Below are 23,771 nucleotides of genomic sequence, written 5' to 3'. Positions count from 1 at the left end.
GAAGAAAAGGAGACTGAGGAGGTAAACCTCGTCAATGTTCTGAACCCAGGGAACGCCAAGTTCGTGGCAGGAGAAGCTTTTATGCCACCACTCCCTTCTCGAGCTGCCCCTGAAGTAGAGACCACAAAGCAAACAGCTCCACCCTTGTATGGTGAGGGGTGGGTCTCCCAGTCAAAGACCCATCAGGGCACCCAATTTGGCAAGGGAGCATCCCTATCTAGAGCAAACCAGTTTCCTTTGAGGCAATATCCTACTGGTGGAGTAAATCGGGAAGGCCAGCCTGCTGGCTACTATTGGGCCCATACTCCATTCTCCACTTCAGGCTTACTGAATTGGAAAAATTCCAACCCTTCATATAGGGATGATCCTCAGAGAATGGCAGATTTTATCGCCTCCATTTTTGCCATTCATCATCCAAACTGGGCAGATATTATCAACTCTCCTCAATATCTTGACTGTGGATTAGAGATGGCTGGTTATAAATAGAGCTAATGAAGAGGTCTCCACCAAGAGAATCCTAATGGGACCCCCAACCCAGCTGCAGCAATTCCCTGCACATCCTGACTGGTACCCAAATGGTGGGGGCCTAGCCTTCCTGGAACATTACAGAAAGTGCATATTGGAAGGGCTTAAAGAGGTGCCCTAGCAAAAGAGTCTAAATATAATACAAGCCCTTCAGCAAAAGCCCGAAGAGGACCCTTCTAAATTTTCAGAGAGGATCTATCAGGCCTGTAGGAAGCACACTGATGCTGACCCACAGGCAGCAGAGAATGTGCAGATGGTAAACATGACCGTTACTGGGCAAAGTACCCTGGATATCAGAAAGAAACTCCAGCATTTAGATGGGGCATTAGGAATGAATCCCTCTCAGCTGGTGGACAGAACACTGAAGGTTTACAATGCCTGGGAAGCAGGGAAGATAAAACAGGCCACGGTGTTCTTAGAAGCAGGGTGGGGAGGCCAAAAAAGGAAGCAGGACCCTTCTTGCTGTTCGGTCTTCTTTATTCTTTTTTTCCATTGGACAAATGTAGCCATTATTTAACCAACCCTCTATGATGAGGGTGACCATATCGTTTCTTACGTAAAATGGGACACTTGAGAGTTGAAAGCTCTCATAATTATACTGTGAGGAGAAATGTATAAACTGGTACTGTTAAAAGAAAACCAGAACACATGGTCACCCTATCTATGATAGGTATCTAGGTTTCCATTTTGGGGGGGTGTTAACCAAATTGAAATGAATAGACCTGAAAATATATAATTTTGCACATGTCCATGTGCATTAGTAGGATAAATATCTACAAGTGGAATTGCTGGCTATAATGGTTAATTTTGTGTCAACTTGACTGGTCGTGAGGTACCCAATTTAAGTATTTTGTGTCTGGAGGTGCTGTTTCCCTGGAGAATCCTAGTATTTGAAAGTTTGATAGACAAAGCCCAACTGCTCCTCATAAAGGGGCATAATGATTTTCACTTTCACCAGCAGAGTATAGAAAAATGCATGCTCTACTGGTTATTGAATAATTCTCTCCCCACTGACTTATGTAATTTTTGTTTTAAGTCCTCGTACATACGTACTAAAGACTGTTCTTGGATTAGTCTGTTCTGTTCATCTGTCTAGCTGTGTGCTTTGTTTTATACTACCTTTTCAGAAAGCTTTTCTTTTTTTGACATAGGGTTAGGATTAGGGCTAGATGTAGGGCTAGGGATAAAGTGACAGTTCAGGATAGGGCTAGGGCTACGGTTAGAAATATTTAGGGCTGGGATAGGTCTAGGTCTAGGGTCAGGTTTAGCATTAGCCTTTCCAAAACTTGAGATTTTCACCTTATTTTTCTAGATGAACTATACAACTTATTATACCCCCTCAAAGAGAAATTTTAACAGGAGTAGTATTTGCCATGCAAAGGTTAAGTACCTCCATTTAATAGAGTTTTCTCTCCTAGGATTTTTAGGTACATAATTGTTACCTGCAATTAAAATTTTGGTCAACTCATTTATAAAAGACTTTGTTCTATGAAGCATTGCCCTAGAAGAAATTTTCAGGGTACTACTAAATAATAATCCAGATAATGGGAACTCTGATTTTAATGGGTGTACCTGTTTCATTAGATTATACAATTCCTTGCAGATAAAACATCTCTCTTCTGCCTACTTCTTTGTAAAGGCTGTTCTTGTCCAATTTAAATGTCCCCATTCTCTCAAGATGAAGCAAAACCTAATTCTAAAAAAACAAATAAATAAAATAAATCAATGCCCCTATTCTGTCTCTATAGCAATCCGTATCACAGCATTTCATATACCTGTCTCCTTTATTGAACTTTAAATTCTTTAAAGGTGGGTACCACAATTTAGTCTCCTATTTGTACAGGAGGAAAGGAGGGAGTGAGGGAAAGCGGCAAGCAGGCCCAGTGCCTGGCCCACTGCCTCACTCCACAGCCCCAGGGACCACATTTACACACACTCCATGGAAAATGCACCCCCAGAGCATGGAAGTAGGATGTGAACTGTGCTCCCTAGACTTCTACAATGTGGTAGTTCTGGTGAATGGCACACGGGTGCTCAGGGCACATGTTCTGAACTGTACGTACCAGAACAAACTCTGACTGTCAAAGAACCTAGGAGGAAATTAACAACCTCGAATTATGGATTGCGTTCCTGAAATATAAAGGGCATATTCTATTAGTATGATACCAACTTCATAGAAATTAAATTAGGCTCATGGATATTTATTCTCCAACTGACAGTTTATGCTAGGTAAAACCATCTCCCAAGCAATATCTGCAAGAAACTCACTACTTATTCATGTGGTTGAAAAGAATGAATGTAGTAATTATATTCTTTAAACTTTTGAAAGAAGTCTGCGGGGGGTGGGGGGGAACTATACAATGCTCAAACTATACTTTTAAAAATACTATTTTATTTATACTTATATATTGAAAAAAATGGTTGTAGTATCATGTTTACATACATATCAATATTGGAAACAGTTCAATAATGAATTACACCTAAATTTTATAAAGAACACACAAACATTAAAACACTGATTGGTTATAGAAAGCAGAGAGGGGGAAAACCATCAGCTATCATTTTCATTAAACAGCAGCACCCTCTGGGGAGAATCAAATCAATTAGTAATACTCATCTATATTGCAAAATAATATATACAAAGGAAAGTTAGTGATTGTACTGATTTTATTACTTTACTATGCCATTTTATCTTCCCCACACTCAATGCAAAGAAATAAAACAATATGAAGAAAAATATGTCCTCATTATTATTCACAATAAAAAGGATCGACTTCATTCTGCAGGCCCAGCAGAATGTACAAGAGGGAGCACTGCATGGTTCAGGTGGATCAAGGTAACATTTTGATTCTGACCCACCAAACAGAATCCCATGCAGATTTGGTGACTGGACTAACTCCATGGGAGCTGCGATAAACTGAACCCTTTCTGCGGTATCCCCAGGTCTCAGTAAACAAGATCTATACAAGAAAAGATAGCAATCGATCGGTCTCTGTAGACTCTTTAGTGTAAGGTAGAAAAGGGGCCCTTTGTTGAGTACATGGATACAAACATTGTTGTGGTCTCAAGATTGCTAAATTGATATTGTTTATGTCTGTTATACTGAAGATAAGGTATACATCAAAACCACGGTCAGATTAAGACACTTCTACAACTTGTCTCAATTCTTCAAATAATGGAGCCAGTTCCTTCTCTAGGCTGACAATTAGTCCTAAAACAAAGAGATTAAGAAAATTAGACATTAGAAAAAAATGTTCCTAAAATGTTTTTGACTTAAATTTGCTTTTCTTGTAATTTAGTTACTAAAAAATAGATGAGACATAGTTTATTCCCTGTACTAAAACAAAGAATTCTAAGTGACCAAAAAACATATTCATTATGAAGTTTACACATAATTCCATGTATAAAGGAAATTTAATGATGAATCTGAAGAAAACCTAGTCTAGAAATTAGTAGATCTGGCTTGTCCTCAGTTTACCAGAGTGAAAGGCTATATATTTCAGACACTGCTTGTTCTATGTTCAAATCAATATCTTCCTCTATCTCAAACAATATTAAAAGCATTGGAATTACCAAAGAAATGTTCTAAGCACTAAAATATAATTCTGTACATCATAATTTATAACAACTAATAACTTAGTATGTGATGGTGACATATCACAACTGATGTTTAATATACTTAAAATATGGACACCACTAATATCCTATATAAGGGTGGGCAAAAGTAGGTTTACAGCTGTAAGTAGGCAAAACACACAGTTTATTCTTGCATTTTATTGTAATATTTATTTGTATTATAATTGTAAACCTACTTTTACACACCTCTGTCTAAATTACCAAGAGTTTTCACATATATATTTTACAGCTTCAAAAGATTTAGAAAAGGAAACGATGTATTAGATCATCAAATCTAAACCCCTCATTTTAAAGATTGGAAATCTAGCGACTGGCTTCAGTGACACAGAGAGAAATAGGACTTGCTCAAACAGCTTGGAAATAAAAAAACAGAAAATGAATGTGTAACAGTTCTAAATAGCAGTCAAATCTGAAGGAGACAGATCTTTAAAAAAATTCCCACTTTATCAAAGGGAGTAAACAAATACAATTCAACTGAATAGTATTACTTTACACATACATAACTAGTGAAGGCTACTGGATATAATGAGATCTTACTATCCTCTACAGAAAGAACAGCTTCCTAGTACTTTTCTCAATTCAACCCTCAAGAAGAATGTGATTTTTTTCATCCTATCATATTCTTCATATTCACACTCTTCACATTCATCTTGCTCAATTAGTTCAAGATTTTAAAAATTTCTCATAGATTGGTCTACATGGAATTTAACTCACCTTTGACCATTTTATGTTTTCTTTGGTTCTCTACTCTCTTTCTGTTTTAAGCTGTTTTAATGTGAGCAAATGTGGCATTCAAGAAGTAAAGATAACATTTTTTCTATGTTAAAGGATTACATACTTACACGCATGTCTCTGAACTACAAAATAGCCTCATAAAATGGTGAAAGCAGATACTAGTTCCATTACACAGACATGGAAAATAGAGCAAGGACCAGACTGCGGACCTGGACTACAAATTCAGTTTTTTTCATTTTTACCCTAAAACTACTACTCCTATCATATTAGACTGCTCAGATATGGTACTATAAAAAATTAAAAGCTCTACTTAGTGTAATTAAAACACACCTGTATTGGCATTGCTGCTGGCTATGAAACTCACCACCAAAGGTAAACGATTAAATTGAACCACCTAAAAAGAAAATAAGATGTAAATAATATGTTGTTTTGTGAAAAAGCAGTATAATTCAATGACCTATCTTAATCCTTCAAAAAACTTTTAAGCGGTAAATGTGTAAGATACCAGCACAACATCATGGCACCACATCACGAAATATGAAAGCTGAAAAGAAGTATTTCCATAAAACAGAGTTAATGATTATTTCTTAGAGACATTACCATTTAGCCTGGAAAGTTTTTAAGGTGGGACTGTGTCTTCATCTTTTTATCTCTAGAAGACCAGCAGTGTAAATTACATAGTAAGAGCTCAGTAAAAATTTAATCATTTAATGGCTAAAGGAAGTATTTCTCAGTCATTCAAGTGGTTGTATTCTCATGATTTTTCTGCTTCCTATGTACCACTATAATTTAAACAAATTTAAATTAACTTCAAATCAACTATCAACTTAGCTTCAATCTAACCCTTATCAGTAAAATTAAAGGTGAGATGGGTTTTGCCCAATATACATTAAAAAATATAACTTTTAAAATGAAAGATGTTACTTGTGTATTATCAGTAGTAAATAAGTCATACTTTGGTAAGCATCACTAAAACACAAGCGATTAATTTATTCTAAAAAAATGCAGCTGGACACTTATTTTATATATATAATATTTATTTATATATATATAATATTATTTACCAAATGAAAGAATTAGCTGAAATAACACATTTAAATAACTTATCATTTGACTTTCAAGAGACATTTTTTCCTGTCACAACAACCAGTCTCTTGAGATACCAGTTGTTAAGTTCAGGGCACCATCTACTGGAGGTAATAGTGACCTGACTTCCTCTTTTCAGGGTAACATGTACTTTATTACCTTTTTTACTGCTGTCCCACAGTAACTAATTCCTGGTGTAAAATGTGATTTAACATAACCAAATTGAAGGCCAAGATTTTAAAATTTTACCCCCTTCAAAACTCAAATTTAGAATCATAACACAAGCTATGTTATATAGAAAACATAACAATAACAGCTGAAATCAGCAAACCATTCAAAAGTTATAAACTTACCTGGTAGGTATTATAATAACAGATGATACTTTTATTTTTTGAAAGTCCAAGTTTGCTCCCCTGGTCTGTTGCAAGGGCAAAAGTAGATAAGAAACCAGGTCTCAAAGCATGCTCTGGAGCATTATCATTGGCCACTGGAAACACAAATGAGTTAAGTAAAAAAGTTAAGCAGTGGACATGGTAAAAATAAGATTTATAGCACTTTTTAAACATGTATCTATAAAAATATCAAGCATAGGGTTCTGCTTCCAATATTTAAAATCGTATCACTGACTGGTGGATCTCACCAATTTAGGTGTGAAAAACTGCTCAGAAGTTGAGTGATCACAACTAAAGGGAAGAAATTATGATTCTCACAATATTTTTTTAATTTTCAAAAATACACTAAATGTTTATATTTCCTTAATACCTATCTATCTTAAAACACAGATTAATCAGTATGTTTAATAAATTGTCAGTCAACCCTAAGTAAAAAAAGCTCAGAAAACTCTGCTCTCATAAAAGCCACAGTTGTATCACGTATAGACATTACTAATCCTGCAGCTGGCCAGCTCTTTTCCTTCACACATTAATGTCATGGAGTTAGCTGTGCAAGCTTAAGGCACTAACACAGAGATCTTCAAAAAGAACATTAAAGCTGGAAAATGTCTTAAGATTATTTTGTTGAAAGCATTCATTACAGAATTTGGAAAAGCCAAGTGACTTGCCCACAGCCACCTGTTTCATGGTGGGATAGAAAGCACACCACAGCACACATCAGGAGACAGTGGGTTCTGATATTATTTTTGTCACTGACTCACTGACTCACTTTCTAATTGCCATTAGAAAACGGCAATGTACTCTTTGCAACTGACTTCTAAGTTTCCTTTCAATTCTAAATTTAAAATTACTTGACATATATGATAACCTCAGGTGGAAAATAAATTGGCAACAAAAATGTATAGAACAATAATCTTTCTTTGGTAAAGCTATTAAAGCTATTACAGTGTCCCAGTAAACATCCAATCTGATGATACCAGACAGTAGTAATAACGGTCTTACCATACAACTGTGATATATACACTTAAAAAGAAAAAAGGCTGAAATCAGGTTAAAAAAAATTTTCAGCCCTCGCTGGTGTGGCTTAGTGGACTGAGTGTGTTGACCTGTGAATCAAAGCATCACCAGTTCATTTCCCAGTCAGGGCACATGCCTAGACTGTGGCACATGAAGGCAACCACACATTGATATTTCTCTCCCTCTCTTTCTCCCTCCCTTCTCCTCTCTAAAGTAAATAAAATCTTTGAAAAAATATTTTTTTCCAGTTATCAAGCTTTTATTTTTTGTTACCTTTTAAATTCTTTTTTTGAGGGTACACTTTATTGATTATGCTATTACAGTTATCCCTGTATTTTCCCCTTTGCCCCCCTCTGCTCGGTACCCACCTTCCCTCCAGCAAACCCCCCTTAGTTCATATCCATGGGTTGTGCACGTAAGTTCTTTGTCCTCTCCATTTCCTATACTGCTCTTAACCTCCTCTCTATTTTGTACCTACCATCTATGCTTCTTATTTCCCTGTACCTTTTCCCCCCTTTCTCCCACTTCCCCCTCCCAGCTGGTAATCCTCCATTTCTGTGATTCTGTTCCTGTTCTAGTTGTTTGCTCAGTTTGTTTCTGTTTAGATTCAGTTGTTGATAGGTGTTCCTTTGTTGTCATTTTACTGTTCATAGTTTTGATCTTTTTCCTAAAGAAGTCCCTTTAACATTTCATATAATAAGGATTTGGTGATGATGAACTCCTTTAACTTGAAAAGAAAGTGCATCTCCTTTTCACTGGTCCTGGGAACCACTTTATCTGCCCTTCCATTCTAAACGATAGCTTTGCTGGATAGAGTAATCTTGGTTATAGGTCTTTGCTTTTCATCACTTTGAACACTTCTTGCCAGTCCCTTCTTGACTGGAAGGTTTCTTTTGAGAAATCAACTGATAGTCTTATGGGAACTCCTTTGTAGATAACTCTCTGCTCTTGTTGCTTATAAGATTCACTCTTTATCTTTAACCTTTCACATTTTAATTATAATGTGTCTTGGCATGATCCTCTTTAGGTCCAACTTGTTTGGGACTCTGGGCTTCCTGGACTTGTATGTCCATCTCCTTCATCAAATTAGGGAAGTTTTCTTTCATTATTTTTTTCAAATAAATTTTCAATTTCTTGTTCTTCCTCTTCTGGCATCCTCTGGTTTGGATGCTGGCCCTTTTGGAGATACCCCAGTCTTCCTAGTCTTTGTTTTTTAAATTCTTTGTTAGAAAATATATTTTATTGATTATGCTATTACAGTTGTCCCATTACCCTCCTTCATTCCCCTCCACCCTGCACACCCTCTCCCACCCACATTCCCCCCTTTAATTCATGTCCTTGTGTCATAAGTTCTTTAGCTTCTACATTTCCCATACTATTCTTGTCCTCCTCCTGTCTATTTGCTACCTCCCATCTATGCTACTTATTCTCCGTACCTTTTCCCCCTCTCTCTTCCTCCCACTCCCCTGTTGCTAACCCTCCATGTGATCTCCATTTCTGTGGGTCTGTTCCTGTTCTAGTTGTTTGCTTAGTTTCTTTTTGTTTTGTTTTAGGTGTGGTTGTTAATCATTGTGAGTTTGCTGTCACTTTACTATACATGTTTTTTATCTTCTTTTTATAAGTCCCTTTAACATTTCATATGATAAGATGATGAACTCCTTTAACTTGACCTTATCTGAGAAGCACTTTATCTGCCCTTCCATTCTAAATGAAAGCTTGGCTGGATAGAGTAATCTTGGGTGTAGGTCCTTGCCTTTCATGACTTGGAATACTTCTTTCCAGCCCCTTCTTGCCTGTAAGGTCTCTTTGGAGAAATCAGCTGACAGTCTAATGGGAACTGCTTTGTAAGTTATTGTCTCCTTATCTCTTGCTGCTTCTAGGATTCTCTCATTTTTATCTTGGCTAATGTAATGATGATGTGCCTTGGTGTGTTCCTTTTTGGGTCCAACTTTTTTGGGACTCTCTGAGCTTTCTAGACTTCCTGGAAGTCTACTTCTTTTGCCAGAATGGGGAAGTTCTCCTTTATTATTTGTTCAAGTAAGTTTTCCACTTGTTGCTCTTCTTCTTCTCCTTCTGGTACCCCTATAATTTGGATGTTGGAATGTTTAAAGATGTCCTGAAGGTTCCTAAGCTTCTCCTCGTTTTTTTTGAATTCTTATTTTTCCATTCTTTTTCTGTGTGATTGTTTCTTTCTTCCTTCTGGTCCACTCTATTATTTTGAGTCCCAATTTCCTTCCCATCACTATTGGTTTCCTATGCATTTTCCTTCATTTCTTTTATGGTAACCTGCATTTGTTCATCTAATTTGCGACCAAAATCAACCAATTCTGTAAGCATCCTGATCACCAGTGCTTTGAACTGTGCATCTGATAGGTTGGCTGTCTCTCGGTCGCTTAAAAGTAGTGGTTGAGGGGCTTTCAATTCTGTTTGAGCCATCTTTTTTTTCCCCCTTTGGTCGGTTGTGCCTGTTACATATGAGGGGCAGAGCCTTAGGTGTTCAACAGGGCAGGGCACCCTGGATTATGTCATCGTATGTGGGGTCAGGGTCCTAGAGGGAACAATGGCACTTGCTCCACTCTCCGTCAGTCCCTTCCGCCACTTCCCCCGAGCACACTGGGCCCCTCTGGTGCCAATTCCCATGTGGGTGGGCTTGTGCACGCCGTGGGACTTTCCAAGGACCTCTCCTGTGAGGCTGGGAGTCTCTCCCTGTGCCTCAACCCCCACAGATGTGTTCAATCAGTGGCCTGAGGCTCTATTTCCCAGCGTTGGGATCCTGGGTTATGCACAGTGCCTTGCTTCACAAGTCCTGCCTCGCTGGGTCTGCCGGTTGCCACCCCTCAGCTAGGGTCTGCCAGCTGCCGCTTGCGCGCTCTGGGTTCACCCCTGCAGTCTTGCATGCCTGTGGATGCCTCATGCACCCGGTCCCAACGCTCTCTGCTCTCTGTGCCACACCCCACACCCAGCTGCCCGACTCTGCCTCTCCTCCTGGTTTGGATGAACAGGTCTATTTTAACTTCTTGGTTGTCCGACTTCCATACAGTCCAATTTTCTGTCAGTTCTGGTTGTTATTCTGTTTTTAAATCGTTGTTGTCCCTCTCTTGGCTGTGCGAGGAGGCACAGTGTGTCTACCTATGCCTCCATCTTGGCCAGAAGTCCCGTTTTTTAAATTGTTGTTTTGTCATTTTATACTGGTTGACTATTTCTCTTTCTTATGTTCCAAATTGTTGATTTGAATCCCAACCTCCTTCCTTTCATTGTTGGTTCCCTGTGGATTTTTATTTCACTCAGTGTAGCCTTTATTTCTTCTTATATGTTTGCTGTAATCAGTGAATTCTTTGAGCATCCTTATCATCAGTGTTTTGAACTCTACATCTGATAGGTTGGCTATCTCCATTTTGCTTAGTTCTTTTTCTGGAGAGTTTTGATCTGTTCTTTCATTTGGGCCATATTTCTTTGTTTCCTCAATTTGGCAGTGTCCCTGTGTTTGTTTCTGTGTTAGGTATAGCTGCTTTGACTCCCTGTAAAAGGCACATGTTGTGTTGTAAGGGTCAGAGCCTTAGAAATTCTCCAAGGCAGGGAAACCTGCTTTGCCACTTTGTGGTACTGTATGTGGGAGGGGTCAGAGAGGGAATAATGCTGCTTGTTAGGCTCTCGCCCCATTTTCAGTCACTTATCCACTTCCAGTATTCAACTGGCACGCCTCTAGCTGTTGCCCTGGTGGTGGCTCCCAGAGTGGGTGGATTTGCATATGCTCTGGGAAGCCCTTTAAACAGACTTTCCTGAGACCAGCAGTTTCTTCCACCATCCCAACCCCCACTGGTTTTTACAGCCAGAAGTTATGAAGCTTTATTTTCCCTGTGCTGGAACCCTGGGCTGCGTGGTCTGGCCTGGGGCTGACTCACTTCTGAGGTGTCCCTCCCGGTTTTTATCAGCCACACATAAATGTGGGATCACCCATTCCTCTAGCTGCCATCTCACTGCTGTCGCACCACATCCTCTCATTCCCAGTTCTGTCTCCACTCCTCCTACCTCTCTAGATGAATATTTCCTCTTTAAATCCTTAGTTGTTAGACTTCTATACAACTTTTGATTTTCTGGCAGGTCTGGCAGGTTTTTGTTTTGAAGTTAGTTGTGACCTTTCTTATGGCTGTACAAGAAGGCAAAGTGTGTCTACCTACACCTCCATCTTAGCTGGAAGTCAGCAAGATCTTCATTAGGTGAAAATTTCTTATTAGGTTCTAGCTAACTAAAGTAATTATTTTTAAGATCTTATTTCCAGTAAAATAATAAAAAATCAAGAAAGATTAAACAAAAGTCAATTTATATTGATTCAAATGTATGAATGTTTATCTAAAACTACTGAACTACTGATAATACACATAGTAGGGGGAGTCTTGTGCATAATATATCTAGCTTGCATACATTCCCAGCCTTACCATTTAGATTTACTAATGGTTTTATATTATACCATAAAATGTCTTTAGTGGAAAACTGGGCCTGTGACACATCCATGCTCTGAATGGTAACAAGATACATTTAACATATGTTGTAAGTTTCAACACAGTCTTCAATATACAAAAGCAAACATTTCCCCCAAATTAAGACCATCTTCTGAATTTATTAAAAGGGGCTTCATATGCTTGCTTCTGCACTACTCAGATATAAGTTCATTTTCATTCTAAAGCAAACATGACACCACCATGTTAAGTACTCAGTTTTACCTTTAATAACAGGCACTCCATCTCTGTCTGACACAACAATAGCATGGAGCCCTTCAACACTAGAAAGGAAAAACAGGTAAAACACTGTAAAACATTTCACTTTCTGAAAATATGTACGTCAACATCATAATGGTAATTTTCATGTATATATTTCTGGTAAAAAAACGGAAATACAATTATTGACAGCAGAAGCTCCAATGTTTGCCAAAACTTTTCCAGAAACTGAATGAATGTGTATTATTAACATGTTTTTAATCTTTACAATTTTATGTAGTTTATTGATAAAGATCTACACGTAGCTGACTCTCTATTAAAATTGGTAATTATTCTACAGTTTACTGTCATAAAACTATGACAGTTTATCAGCAATGGTAACAATGACAAAGACTTTTTCTTTCATTCGTTCTAATAACAAATGCCCACTATATGTGGCACTGAATATTTATAATACCACACTAAGCAAAAACAAACACACTGCCTTCACAAAACATGAAATTATAATGGAGTTGGCAGGTTGATTTAGACAGGTGGGTCAGGGAAGGCCTCCCTGAGGACATGATAGCTCAGCTTAAATGTATGGTTCTGATTAATAGAAGGGGGAAAAGACCTCTAAGCTGAAGTAATTGGATGGGGAGAATGAAGGTCCTGCAGCAATCCCTTCAGCCATGCCTACATAAGGAGCACTAAGCAGAATGGTCAAGACTGTATTTCCAAAACAAAGACCTGGGTTCGATCCAGGTTCTCCTGCTTACTAGTTATGCTACCGTGGGCCAATTATAAAACCTCTCTAAGCCTTAGTTAACAATCTGAAAATGAAGATAAGTGTACTTTTTGGCTATTGTGAAATTTAATAAAATCATACATGTAGTTGGTACATAGTTTACATTAAAAAACATTAATTATTAATACCAGGATATCATCTGTGCTCCCTGACAATGACATAATTTATCACTGCAATTTAGGTATTAAATTATTAGTGAGAATTCCTAGAGCACAAAAGTACAGTGTTAAAAATTATAATGTGGAAACAAACTTGCAATATTTATACAAAACCAATAGCTTTGTTCTATCTTGTAACACATGGAGATTACAATTCAGAAATATGCTCAGTGTTCCTACTATATAGCCCAGAATTACACACTCCTTATGGTGTTAACCTTAATATTTTAACTTAGGAATGATGAATATTCATATTAACTTAGGATACTGAAATTATATTTTTAAAAATCCCGTTGTCAAAAATGTTTAAGTCAGAGAAGTGTTAGTGGCATTTGAGGAGAAAACCTTACAAACAAAGTCATTTATCTGCCTCACATTAAAAATAAAAATGATGAAACAATGTGTATAAATATTTACTAGTATTATTTCCTATTATCATTCAATGCTAAAATTAGTGGTGGATTAAAACATGCCCTATATAATGAATACATAAAACAAACATATTCTTCTAAGTTAAAAATTAGGTTATATAAAACTATATCCAGCAGATACATGGACAACTACATAGCACTTTGTGCAGTTCTCAACAGCACCATCTCTTAAAATATTTCAACAAAAAAAGATTGGAAACCTAATGGTCCATCAAGAAGAACAAGTTAAATAAGTTAAGACACACACATGCAATGGAATACTCTGTGGACATAAAAAACAAAGAAGCAGCTCTTTGGGTATTGGGAAAGGTTGATCTCAGTTATAGATGTTACGTGAAAAAACACATGGTTTTGAATAGTATGTACAAGCAACTTACTAATATAATAACACATGTAGGTACACGTGTGTATGTTCCAACAGATTAAATGCTTGTGTCACCCCCAAAATTCATATATTAAGACCCTAATCCCAATGTGATGGTATTGGGGGGTGGGGTCTTTGGGAGGTATTGGGCCACAAGGGTGGAGCCCTCATGAATGCACTTAGTGTACTCCTAAGAGAGTGGAAACCTAGCTAGCTTCCTTCCCTTTGTGACAATATGAGAAGTCTGTAAGCTGCAACCCAAAAGAGGGCCTTCACCTGAACTCAACCATGTTGATACCGATTTCAGACTTCCAGCTTCCAGAAATAGGAGAAATAAATTTTGGTCATTTGTAAGGAATATTCAATCTATAATACCTTGTTACAGCAGTCTAAACTGGGACCTCTGTGTATACATGTAAATATGTGTTTACACATGTTTGCCTGTTACTGTATGTAACATTGGGTGCCTAGGAGAGGGACACTATGACTAAAGGGCAATGATGAGAAACTTCTCACTCTATGTCCTTTGACTAACTTTTGAATACTGAACTTTATGAATGTATTGCCTACTCAAAAATAAGCAAACTAAAAAATGGGTAAGAGTACTACAAAAATGTTTTAAAAACCTATGTCACAATAAGTAGCTTCTTTTTTTCTTTTTGCATTAATTAATTTAAATGCCAACTAATGCACCAAAAGAGGAGACAAATAAAAAGATGTTCTTTTTAATAGATTTCAAATTCACAGGGATAAATGTTCAACAAAGTAGAAAAATTACTCACATACTTAGAGTGACCACTCAAAGAAATTAGGCTACAAATATAAAAGGCATTTCTAATTACACACAGAGTCAACAAAGAAAAACGTGAATATATTTTTACCAATAACTGAAAATACCTATGATGCACTGACAGGCACCCTACTATATTTGGGATGGATTACATTTTATGAAATATTCTGCCGAAATCTAAAGCTTACACTTACTAAAACATTTTTTATTCCAAAAAAAAGCAAATGTTACATTAGTAATGAAAGACATCATACTTAGTTTTATTCATAAAATGAAACGTCTGCTTATTTTAAAATACAAGGTTGTGACTATTTAAGCCTGAAACTGCTTGTGTCACAACTAGATTTTAAAATATAAATCCAAGAACTGTATTAACAGAGAATTTAAAAAAAGAAACAAAACCACATTCCATTAATATCTGTAGCTGTCTGACTTGGTCTCATGAGAGGAACAGCAGTACATTTAAAAGCCTGGACCCAAACAGCTCTGAAGCCAGGCTGCTTGTGTCTAACCTCTTAACTTTTATATATGTCTAGCCACAAATCAAAGTGTGTATGCTAATATTTTATGTGTAGGTGTTCAATATTATTACTTTTTCATTCTTCTGGCTCTTGGGATGCAATATGCCTAACTTTCAAGAAGAAATGGTCATAAATATAAATCACACTGGCCTCAGTCATCATGGAAAAAAACACCACCTGGTGCTAACCTTTTTCTTTCCATTAAAAAACAGTTTTCATTATGTTTTTATGAATATCAACTATGCTTCCGTTTCTGTATTTTGTCATCAGTGTGACCCTACCCCTATCCCCCACCATCATCATCACCAATTTTATCAACCTTTTAATATGGTAAGTCTCTAGGAAGGCAAATACAAATAAATACAGAAAGCCCTCATTTATTAAAGTCCCAATGTGGAAACATTTTAATTACCAGTTCAGTTAAATAACACCATTCACTTTTAATACCATAGTTCAAATTTCAGTAAGTATGGTATATTAACAGAATTAACTGCATAAAGTACAAACTTCGCTAACCCTTAAGTTCATAAATCACTATGCAAAAAACTGCAAATAATAGATACACTCGTGATCAATAACCAGTCACATTGCCTTTTTCAAAGTGTGTTGGTGATTGGTCACTGAGCATCTATTGTGCAGAGAACAAAGCATGCACTTTTATTTTGTCCAATGATATTAGGAAATAACAGCAAGAAGGCCAATAAAGATGAAATAAAGCAAAGAAATGAAAAGTGATAATGCTGGAAGTGAAACCAGAATAGAAAGTAAGTGGAGTTAAAAAAAGAAATAGCGGGTTGAGAGAGGTTCACATTATAATTGTTCTGCATGGAATGTGCAGCCAGAGGAACTTAGTAAAGTGGACTTATTGACATAAATGAGAAAGTGGTTGGGATGAAAAGGATAAAGATGTCCGAGAGGAAGTGACACTGGCAAAAATAAACTTCACATTAAAGAACTCTCCAAGAGATATTTCACTGTGAAAAGTGAAAGCAAAAGCACAAAGAACAGAATGTTGACAGCTGATCCAAACCTGGGAGTATGTCTATTTGCCATGGCACAGAAAAGCTGCCTGTTCTTTATCTTAAGGATGTAGCATCCATAAGTTTTTTTTTTACAAATAAATAAATATATTCTAAATTCTCGATGTTTATACTGTGCAAAGCTAGGACTGTCTGTATTGCTAGTCATTAGGTTGAAAACAGAATCAGCAGCCAGTACTAAGAAGAAAAAACCAACAATTAATTTAAGTATTGCATTAACATAAAATCAGTGTTAACAAACAACTGTTTAACACATCAAGAGTGTCTTCTTCCTGAATATGTAAGAAAAATATAGATAAATCAAAACCAGATGATATCATTAATTTTTAGTGGTCTATAATTGGAGTAATGCACCAGTAAATAGGCAAGTCACACCAAACAGTTCAAGGAAAAAATCCAAACAAGGGTTTTCTTTCCCTACCTATAGAAATAAACTGACATCTAAAACCTTTTTAACTTCAAACAGATTTGGAGGATAGAAAATTTTTTAAAAAATTAAAAAACATTTTAAAATAACATATTCTGCTATATTATCTCAAGGGTTATTCGGTTATTCTGAAATATGAGAATGGATGTCTCAAGTTATATTCTTCTCTCTTACGCCCGTAACTCTAAGGTATCATTTCACATTAAACTAAATGCAAATTTTAATTGAACTAAACTGACAAAGTCATTTCAATCAGTAAAATTTCTAAAATGAAATTTGCTGTCCTCAACACAAGAGCCTAAATTTATAAAATGGTACTCCAGGAAGACAAACTACCCAATTAATAAATGGGCAAAGGACCTGAACAGACACTTCTCCAAGGAGGACATACAGAGGGTCCAGAGACATATACAAGGATGCGCAGCGTCATTAGCCATCAGAGAGATGCAAATTAAAACCACAATGAGATACCACTTCACACTGGTCAGAATGGCCATCACAAACAAATCAACAAACAACTGTTGGAGAGGATAAGGAGAAAAGAACTCTAGTGCACTGTTGGTGGGAATGCAGAATGATACTGCCACAGTGGAAAACAGTATGGAATTTCCTCAAAAAACTAAAAATGGAACTGCCTTTTAACCAAGCAATACCACTGCTGGGATTATACCCTAAGAATCCTGAAACAGCAACCCAAAAGAACTTATGCACCCCAATGTTCATAGCAGCACAATTTGCAATAGCCACGAGCTGGAAGCAACCTAGGTGCCCATCGGCAAATGAGTGGATCAAAAAACTGTGGTACTTTTACACAGTGGAATTCTATTCAGCAGAAAGAAGGAGCTCCTACACTTTGCGACAGCATGGATGGAACTGGAGGGCACTACGCTAAGTGAAATAAGCCAGGCAGTGAAAGGCAAATACCATATGATCTCACCTTTAAGTGGAACGTAATCAACAAAACAAGCAAGCAAAATATAACCAGAGACACTGAAATAAAGAACAAACTGATAGTAACCAAAGGGGTGTGGGTAGAGGGAAAATAGGGGAAGGGCCATCAAAGAACATGGATAAAGGACACATGGACAAAGCCAAAGGGAGTAGGTTTTCCAGGGTAGGAGGTGGGGATAGGTGGGGTGGGGGGTTGTGGTGGGGTGAAAATAGATTCAACTGTACTTGAACAACAATAAAAATATAAAGTGGTATATCACATGGACTGTATGCAGGCTAAAGAAAGCCTTGTGAGTATTCAAGTATAAAGTGCTGCCTAGGTCTAGCATTCTGGATTATGTGTAAACTTGACAATTATGTCTTAAAAGCATATTAAAAGTAAAGACAAGTTCTTAGTTTTTTCCCCTTAAAATTACTCTAATGACTTCAAACTATAACCCAATAAACTGCTATGATAGTATATTTGAAAGAGCTTTAATGTGGCAAGAAATGAGTTCTAGCCCTCCAGTATCCACAAGCTGTTTAATCTTTAAGTCCTTTAACATCTCGGCGCCCTGTTATTTAGCTGCAAATTCAAAGGACACCATTTACGCTACCTAGGGATATACTAGGTATTTACAGTGCAAAACAGTAGCATAATAGACACACAATATTAATATAAAATAAGAAACAAAACACTATATAAAAATAACAGGTTATGCAGAATTTAATGACAAATTAATAATTTTTTTACCTTGGTAACTTTTTATACAGGAATCGCTTTAGGTCCTGAAAGAGGATAGCAAAGAAATCATATAACATGTCTTGCACTAGTTCCCTAGATTCTGTCCCATTAACATTCTAGGTACCCTAAGTTAACATTCATGACTTTTCTTGCTTCTGTTTTCTTTCTCTTTCTGATTTTGACACATTAGTTGTGTGACTTGAAGCAAGTTAACCCTTTTCACTAAACCTCAGTTTCAATATTTGTTGGGTAGGAATAATAGCAGAACCTATGTCATAAAATAGTTTTAGAATTTTAGTGAGAAAGTGATTTGCTTTCTGGAAATGGGAAACAAAAATATATATTAGCTATAAAATTATGATCAGACTTTTCATATCATTTTATATCCTGTTGCTACTGGTATCTTCATTTGAGAATATACTATGAACATCTTTCCACATCTATATATAAACTTTGTTACATCATGTTAACAATCTTGGGTAAGTTGATTTACTTCTCTAAAATTCAGTTCCTCACATGACTAAATATATGAAAATGTATGTCAAGTGTTTAATATGGAACATAATTAAGACAAAAGAAATATAAGGCTATTTTACTTGTCTTATTACATTCTCTCATCTGGGGAATTTCATTGACAATCAGGTATCAATTATGAGCTCTGCATAGATAAATCAGGAATCTGTTGTTCTAAACCTCTAAATCCTACAATTCTCCAAACTTGAATGTTCATTTGTTACCACCAGTTTATCTTTGCTCTCATTTTAAACATATACAAAAAAACCTCAACTTATCACAGTTCATATAAAATCTGAATTTCCTCATTTTGTTTCTACTAATGGCACTATCAACCCCATTATTCAGGTTTGAAACTAAAAGTAACATTTAACCCTAACCTCAAATTTGTCACTTTTAAGTCACTTGTGAAGTCAAATGTTTTTAAACTGATCTCCTTTTCAACTGACATTACACTTTATTTTCATTTTATTACTTATGACTTGCACTAACATCCCAGTTGGTATGCTGATCTCATGTTTCTATCCCATTCAGCTCTACACAGGCGAAGAGTCATATTTTCCACTCTCATTAAAGCCATAATGGCAGTGGTTCTCAACTTTGGCTATGCATAACATATAAGGACCATTAACACACATGCACACAAACCACTGATGCCTGGGTTGGAGGTGCTCTCCAGATGATTCCCTATGCAACCAAGGTTGAGAACCAATCAATATTTGCATGGTTCTTAACTATTTACTGAAGTATGTATAAATTCTTTGGACATTTGAGAATCTAAAATATGGCCTATGACTAAGTTTTAGCCCTCCTTCCTAACACTTCCTTATACACATCCTCAGCTCCCACTAAACTGGACTATTCACAATTCTTCCATATATACCTCTCCCTTTCCTAGCTCTGTAACTGCTTAGGCTATTCATTCTTTTAATAATATTCTTTCTCTCTTACTCTTTGAAAAATTGCTACGCATCATTTAGAGCCAATATCAACCACCAAATCCTCCAATCAAGCTTTCCTGATAGACACAAACTAGAGGTAATCCCTCTCTCCTCTGAGTTTTCACACAAATCTATGCTTACTTGCATACTATTTTTTTAACTGTAAAGCCCTGAAGGAGAGGAATTATACCTTAATCATCATTTCAGCTACAACCCTTATTACCAAAACCTTTGCAAGGCAGATGCTCAATACATACAGTATTTAGTGATTTAATTGTGCCTGACTCATATGGATTCAGAAATATAAGGTGCAGCACAAGTAACACCCCCTTTTTATTACAAAGTCTTTTATTACAAAATCATAAGCATCATACTCAAGCATACCACATGACACTTTAGGTGAAATGTTCAAATTAAAACTATAAATTATGCCCTAGCTGGTGTGGCTCAGTGGATTGAGTGGCAGCCTGCGAACTAGAGGGCTGCAAGTTCTATTCCCAGTCAGGGCACGTGCCTAGGATGGGGGCCAGGTCCCCAACAGGGTGGGATGAGAGGCAACCACACATTGATGTTTCTCTCTTTCTCCTTCCCTCCCCTTTGCTCTAAAAATAAATATATTTAAAAAACTATAAATTATTACACTCATAATTTCCCTACCAACCACACTCAAGCAGGCATTACTTCTGCCAGACCCTGTATAACAGAAGACACCCAAAAATGCAGTAATAAAGAAATAAAACGTTGCTTAATGTTGAAACACATAATCTTGCAACCTAAAAAAAAGCATATTCATATTAATGCTGAATTTAGTGTAATGGTCACATGGATTCTGGAGCTAAACTGCCTGGGTTGGTATCTTGACTCGACAAGTACTAGCTTGTAATCTGAAGCAAGTTACTTGATGTCCCTGTGCCTTATCATCCTCATTCATAACACAGAGATGATAGTGCCTACCTCCTAAAATGAATAAATGTTCAATATTTAGAACACCTAGCATGTATATATGCAAAGTAACAGGATGCAGAATATAAACAGTAGTATGAGTACTAATTTCTTGCTATTTCTAGTAACTATCACAATGAAGCTGCCTAAACTTTGAATTTGACTTTTATTGACATGCTAGAGACATCAGCTGGAAATCAACTAAAATTGTTACAACAAACCTAGAAAGACAACCATAACCACTTCCTGAAAAAAAGGATTCCAAACAGCAAAGCACTTTAGAAACTCAAAATGGTAAATGTTCAGAGCTTCCCTTATGGATGCAGGATTCGGGGAGTGGAAACAGCACCTTGGTGTCCTCCATCCCTGTTAGAGGCCCTACTCGAGACCCAAGTAAATCCATTCATGGGTCTCTCACTCCAAGGCCTAGAGAAAATAATTAAGGGGCGGGGGGTGCAAAACGAAACAAATTCCTACTCGGGAAGCGCTACTTCTCCCCGCCCAATAGTCTCCAAACTCTCCACTCTCTCCTCACTCTTGCGCGGGGGGGTGTTAACTCACATCCGCCATGATGAACCCTTTTCTCACGTAAGTTCAAAAGCCACACCTGAAAGAGAAACTCCTGGTGACACTCCCGTCAGGGCTACCTCACCCTTCCCACCCTCACCCCCAATAAGCGAGGTGAGCCCGCACCAGGGTGTGGCAAAAATCCGAGCCTCTGGGACTCGCAGACACCGAAGAGAATCGGAGTTCCCAGATACCGATAAAGGTGGCCAGTTGCCTTAGCCAACTCCACCACCCCAGCCCCCAGGATCTAAGGCCAAACAAGAACGGTAGGGGCGCCCACTGCTCTTTCAGCTCAACGCTCGCGCCACCTGCAGGGTCAGACCTGAACACCTGGCAAAGTGGCTCCAGCTGCCCAACTCTCTGGGCTGCCTGGTTCTCCGTAGCGCAGGGCTCGTGGCTGTCTGCTGTCACTTCAGGGACGGCTTCAAAAACAACTCCTTCAGAACACCGCCGTCACATGATTTCTGTCCTCCTCTGTGCTCCAGGAAGCACTCTCTATCCCTTGGACGCCCGTTTACACAAGATTTCCGGGGACGTGCGCTGACACGGAGATCACGCAGCTAGTGCGCCTAGCCCCGCCCCTCCTCGCCCCTCCCCTCCCCTCCCCTCTTTGGCAGGCGCCTGCGCTTGCGCCTGCGCAGATGCTGGGACCTAGGGCGGTTGAGACGGCAGCTGTTGGAGAGTATTCGTGTGAGGTCGCTACCTGTAGCCCCACGCAGAAGAAAGCATGACAAAGGACATTTTGGTGCGGGGGATATATTATTTTCATTAGTTTTTCAGGGACCAGTATCTTAAAACCTTTTTTTTTTCATTGAGAAAATTTGAGGGGGTTGTGTTGCAAGCTGAACAGCAAGCACCAGATTGCCCTTCATTAGAAATCCTAAAATCAGTCCCCAGTTTTCTAGTCTTGGGCTTTCTCCTGTTTGCCATCCACTGCTCCTTACTTATGGTCTTGTGTAGATTTAATTGAGGAGCCATGGGCTGTCTGGAGGTCTCACTGTTTTGTTTGCACCTCAGCATATGCAGATGTTGGACAACCTTTCACCGGCTCTTGAATTAGAAGATCAGGCGTGCAAAGAGTGCACATATTACTTTTTTGTTTGGTGCCTTGCTTGTTTGTGCATTTAACAAAAACCTGCAGTAGGAAGTAGGAAAATGAGGTCTAGGGGAACGTATTTACGATTAAGCTTCAATTCCAATCTCTATCAAGAGTAAAAAAAGAATTAACCCAAGCCCAAGATGTGGAGAAAAGAATTGGATACTAATTTCCTGGTTATTCCTGAGAAGATGAAATGGTATACTACAGAGCTCCCCAATGTTACAAATGACTCTTAATTATTACAGGTGAAGTTAATAGTTCTACAGCAACTATCATTGAAAATCCCTTCCTTTTCCTTATTTAAACCTTTTTGATTTCTTAGCATCTGGGGCATAGCTACATTTATTTTAGGCCCTCACTCTAGTTGCTTAACTCTTAAATGATGCTTGTCTTTGGTTTCTCAGCTATGGTTTTCTCTTTCTACACCATCCTAAGAGTGTGAGTCTTAAATCTTCACCGTCTATCTGAATTTAGGTTCATATTTACAGCTGCTCGTTGATGGATATTTCTACATACATGTCTGTAGGCTCTAATTCAAAAACTTGAAAAGGTTTCCAATAAATCTGTTTCTCCTTATCTATGTCTGTATTGGTTTTGTGATTCTACCAGTCAGGTATCATGTTTGTACTCTCTTCCTTGTGTCCTCTTCCCTAACAATGTTTATATCTATATATTTTTTCAATTCTTCCTTCAAACTATTATTCTATTCAGCAAGACTATATCAGTGGCCACTTTATAATGACCAGATAAGCCCTCCTAAAACAATACATATCACTGCTGCTCAAAAATTTTAGTGATGTACCTTTTTCAGACGATGGCAAAGTTGACAGTCTGGCATTAACATATCCTTTTATTTTACTTCTGAACTCATTCTAATGTGAATCCTATACTTAGCCAAATTTATTACCTCACTGTTCCAGCAAAATGACTTTTATTTTTCTCACACTGGTTCTGGAGGTTCTTTTCGCCTGGAATGATTTCTTCTGTTGTAGGGGAGGAAAAACTTCCATCTACGCACTTGGGTTTTGTGTGTGGGCCTAAGAATTAATCTGACATAGATAGCAGGAGGAAAATCATACAAATTTATGTATTTTTACATGTAAATGGGAATTCCCAGAAGGAAAATGAAGATCCAAAGAAGCCATTAGGCGCAAAAGTTTATATACCTTTTTACACACAAAAAATGACAAGTTGTGGGGATGTGAATAAGACAAAGGGGCTTAGGCTAGAAGCAGTAGTTGTGGGACAGTGACTTAAATATACAAGGCAAAATAATGGGAGATAAGGGTTATTTTAGTAGGTTTGTACAGGTCCGTTTCAGCATCAATTCCCAGTATATGGTGTTAGGAATGTTCTCTTCCTAGCAGGAAGAAGGAACTTTCTCATGGGAATTGTTAAAACCTGATTTTA

General features: G+C 37.6%; 1 protein-coding gene across 3 annotated transcripts; it reads right to left on the bottom strand.

Moving 5' to 3' along the window:
- Positions 1-2,900: 2,900 nt before the first annotated feature.
- Positions 2,901-21,819, bottom strand: LAMTOR3 (late endosomal/lysosomal adaptor, MAPK and MTOR activator 3). Of its 3 annotated transcripts, none has more exons than XM_036026049.1 (7): positions 21,559-21,819; positions 21,257-21,302; positions 18,309-18,343; positions 12,113-12,171; positions 6,336-6,469; positions 5,227-5,290; positions 2,901-3,736 (listed from the first exon to the last, which is right to left on the bottom strand). In XM_036026049.1, the coding sequence occupies exons 2-7, from the start codon at positions 21,263-21,265 to the stop codon at positions 3,663-3,665; spliced, it is 375 nt and encodes a 124-aa protein (XP_035881942.1). In that variant the 5' UTR covers positions 21,266-21,302; positions 21,559-21,819; the 3' UTR covers positions 2,901-3,662. The 3 variants fall into 3 exon arrangements, with proteins under 3 accessions (XP_035881942.1, XP_035881943.1, XP_028363779.1); XM_036026050.1 differs by having other exon boundaries at positions 21,593-21,819; XM_028507978.2 differs by having other exon boundaries at positions 21,585-21,818.
- Positions 21,820-23,771: the final 1,952 nt, after the last annotated feature.

This window comes from Phyllostomus discolor, chromosome 1, assembly GCF_004126475.2.
Source record: "Phyllostomus discolor isolate MPI-MPIP mPhyDis1 chromosome 1, mPhyDis1.pri.v3, whole genome shotgun sequence".
NCBI lineage: Eukaryota > Metazoa > Chordata > Mammalia > Chiroptera > Phyllostomidae > Phyllostomus > Phyllostomus discolor.
The sequence above is the reverse complement of the archived record's forward strand: the minus strand, read 5'-3'. Positions and strand labels throughout refer to the sequence as shown.

Bases quoted from the DNA above. Each gene is read 5' to 3' on its own strand.
- LAMTOR3 (XM_036026049.1), bottom strand. The intron at 5,291-6,335 runs GTAAGTTTATAA...TTTTCTTTTTAG, and splicing joins GTTATTATAATACCTACCAG to GTGGTTCAATTTAATCGTTT. The intron at 3,737-5,226 runs GTGTGTTTTAAT...TCTTTGTTTTAG, and splicing joins CAGCAGCAATGCCAATACAG to GACTAATTGTCAGCCTAGAG.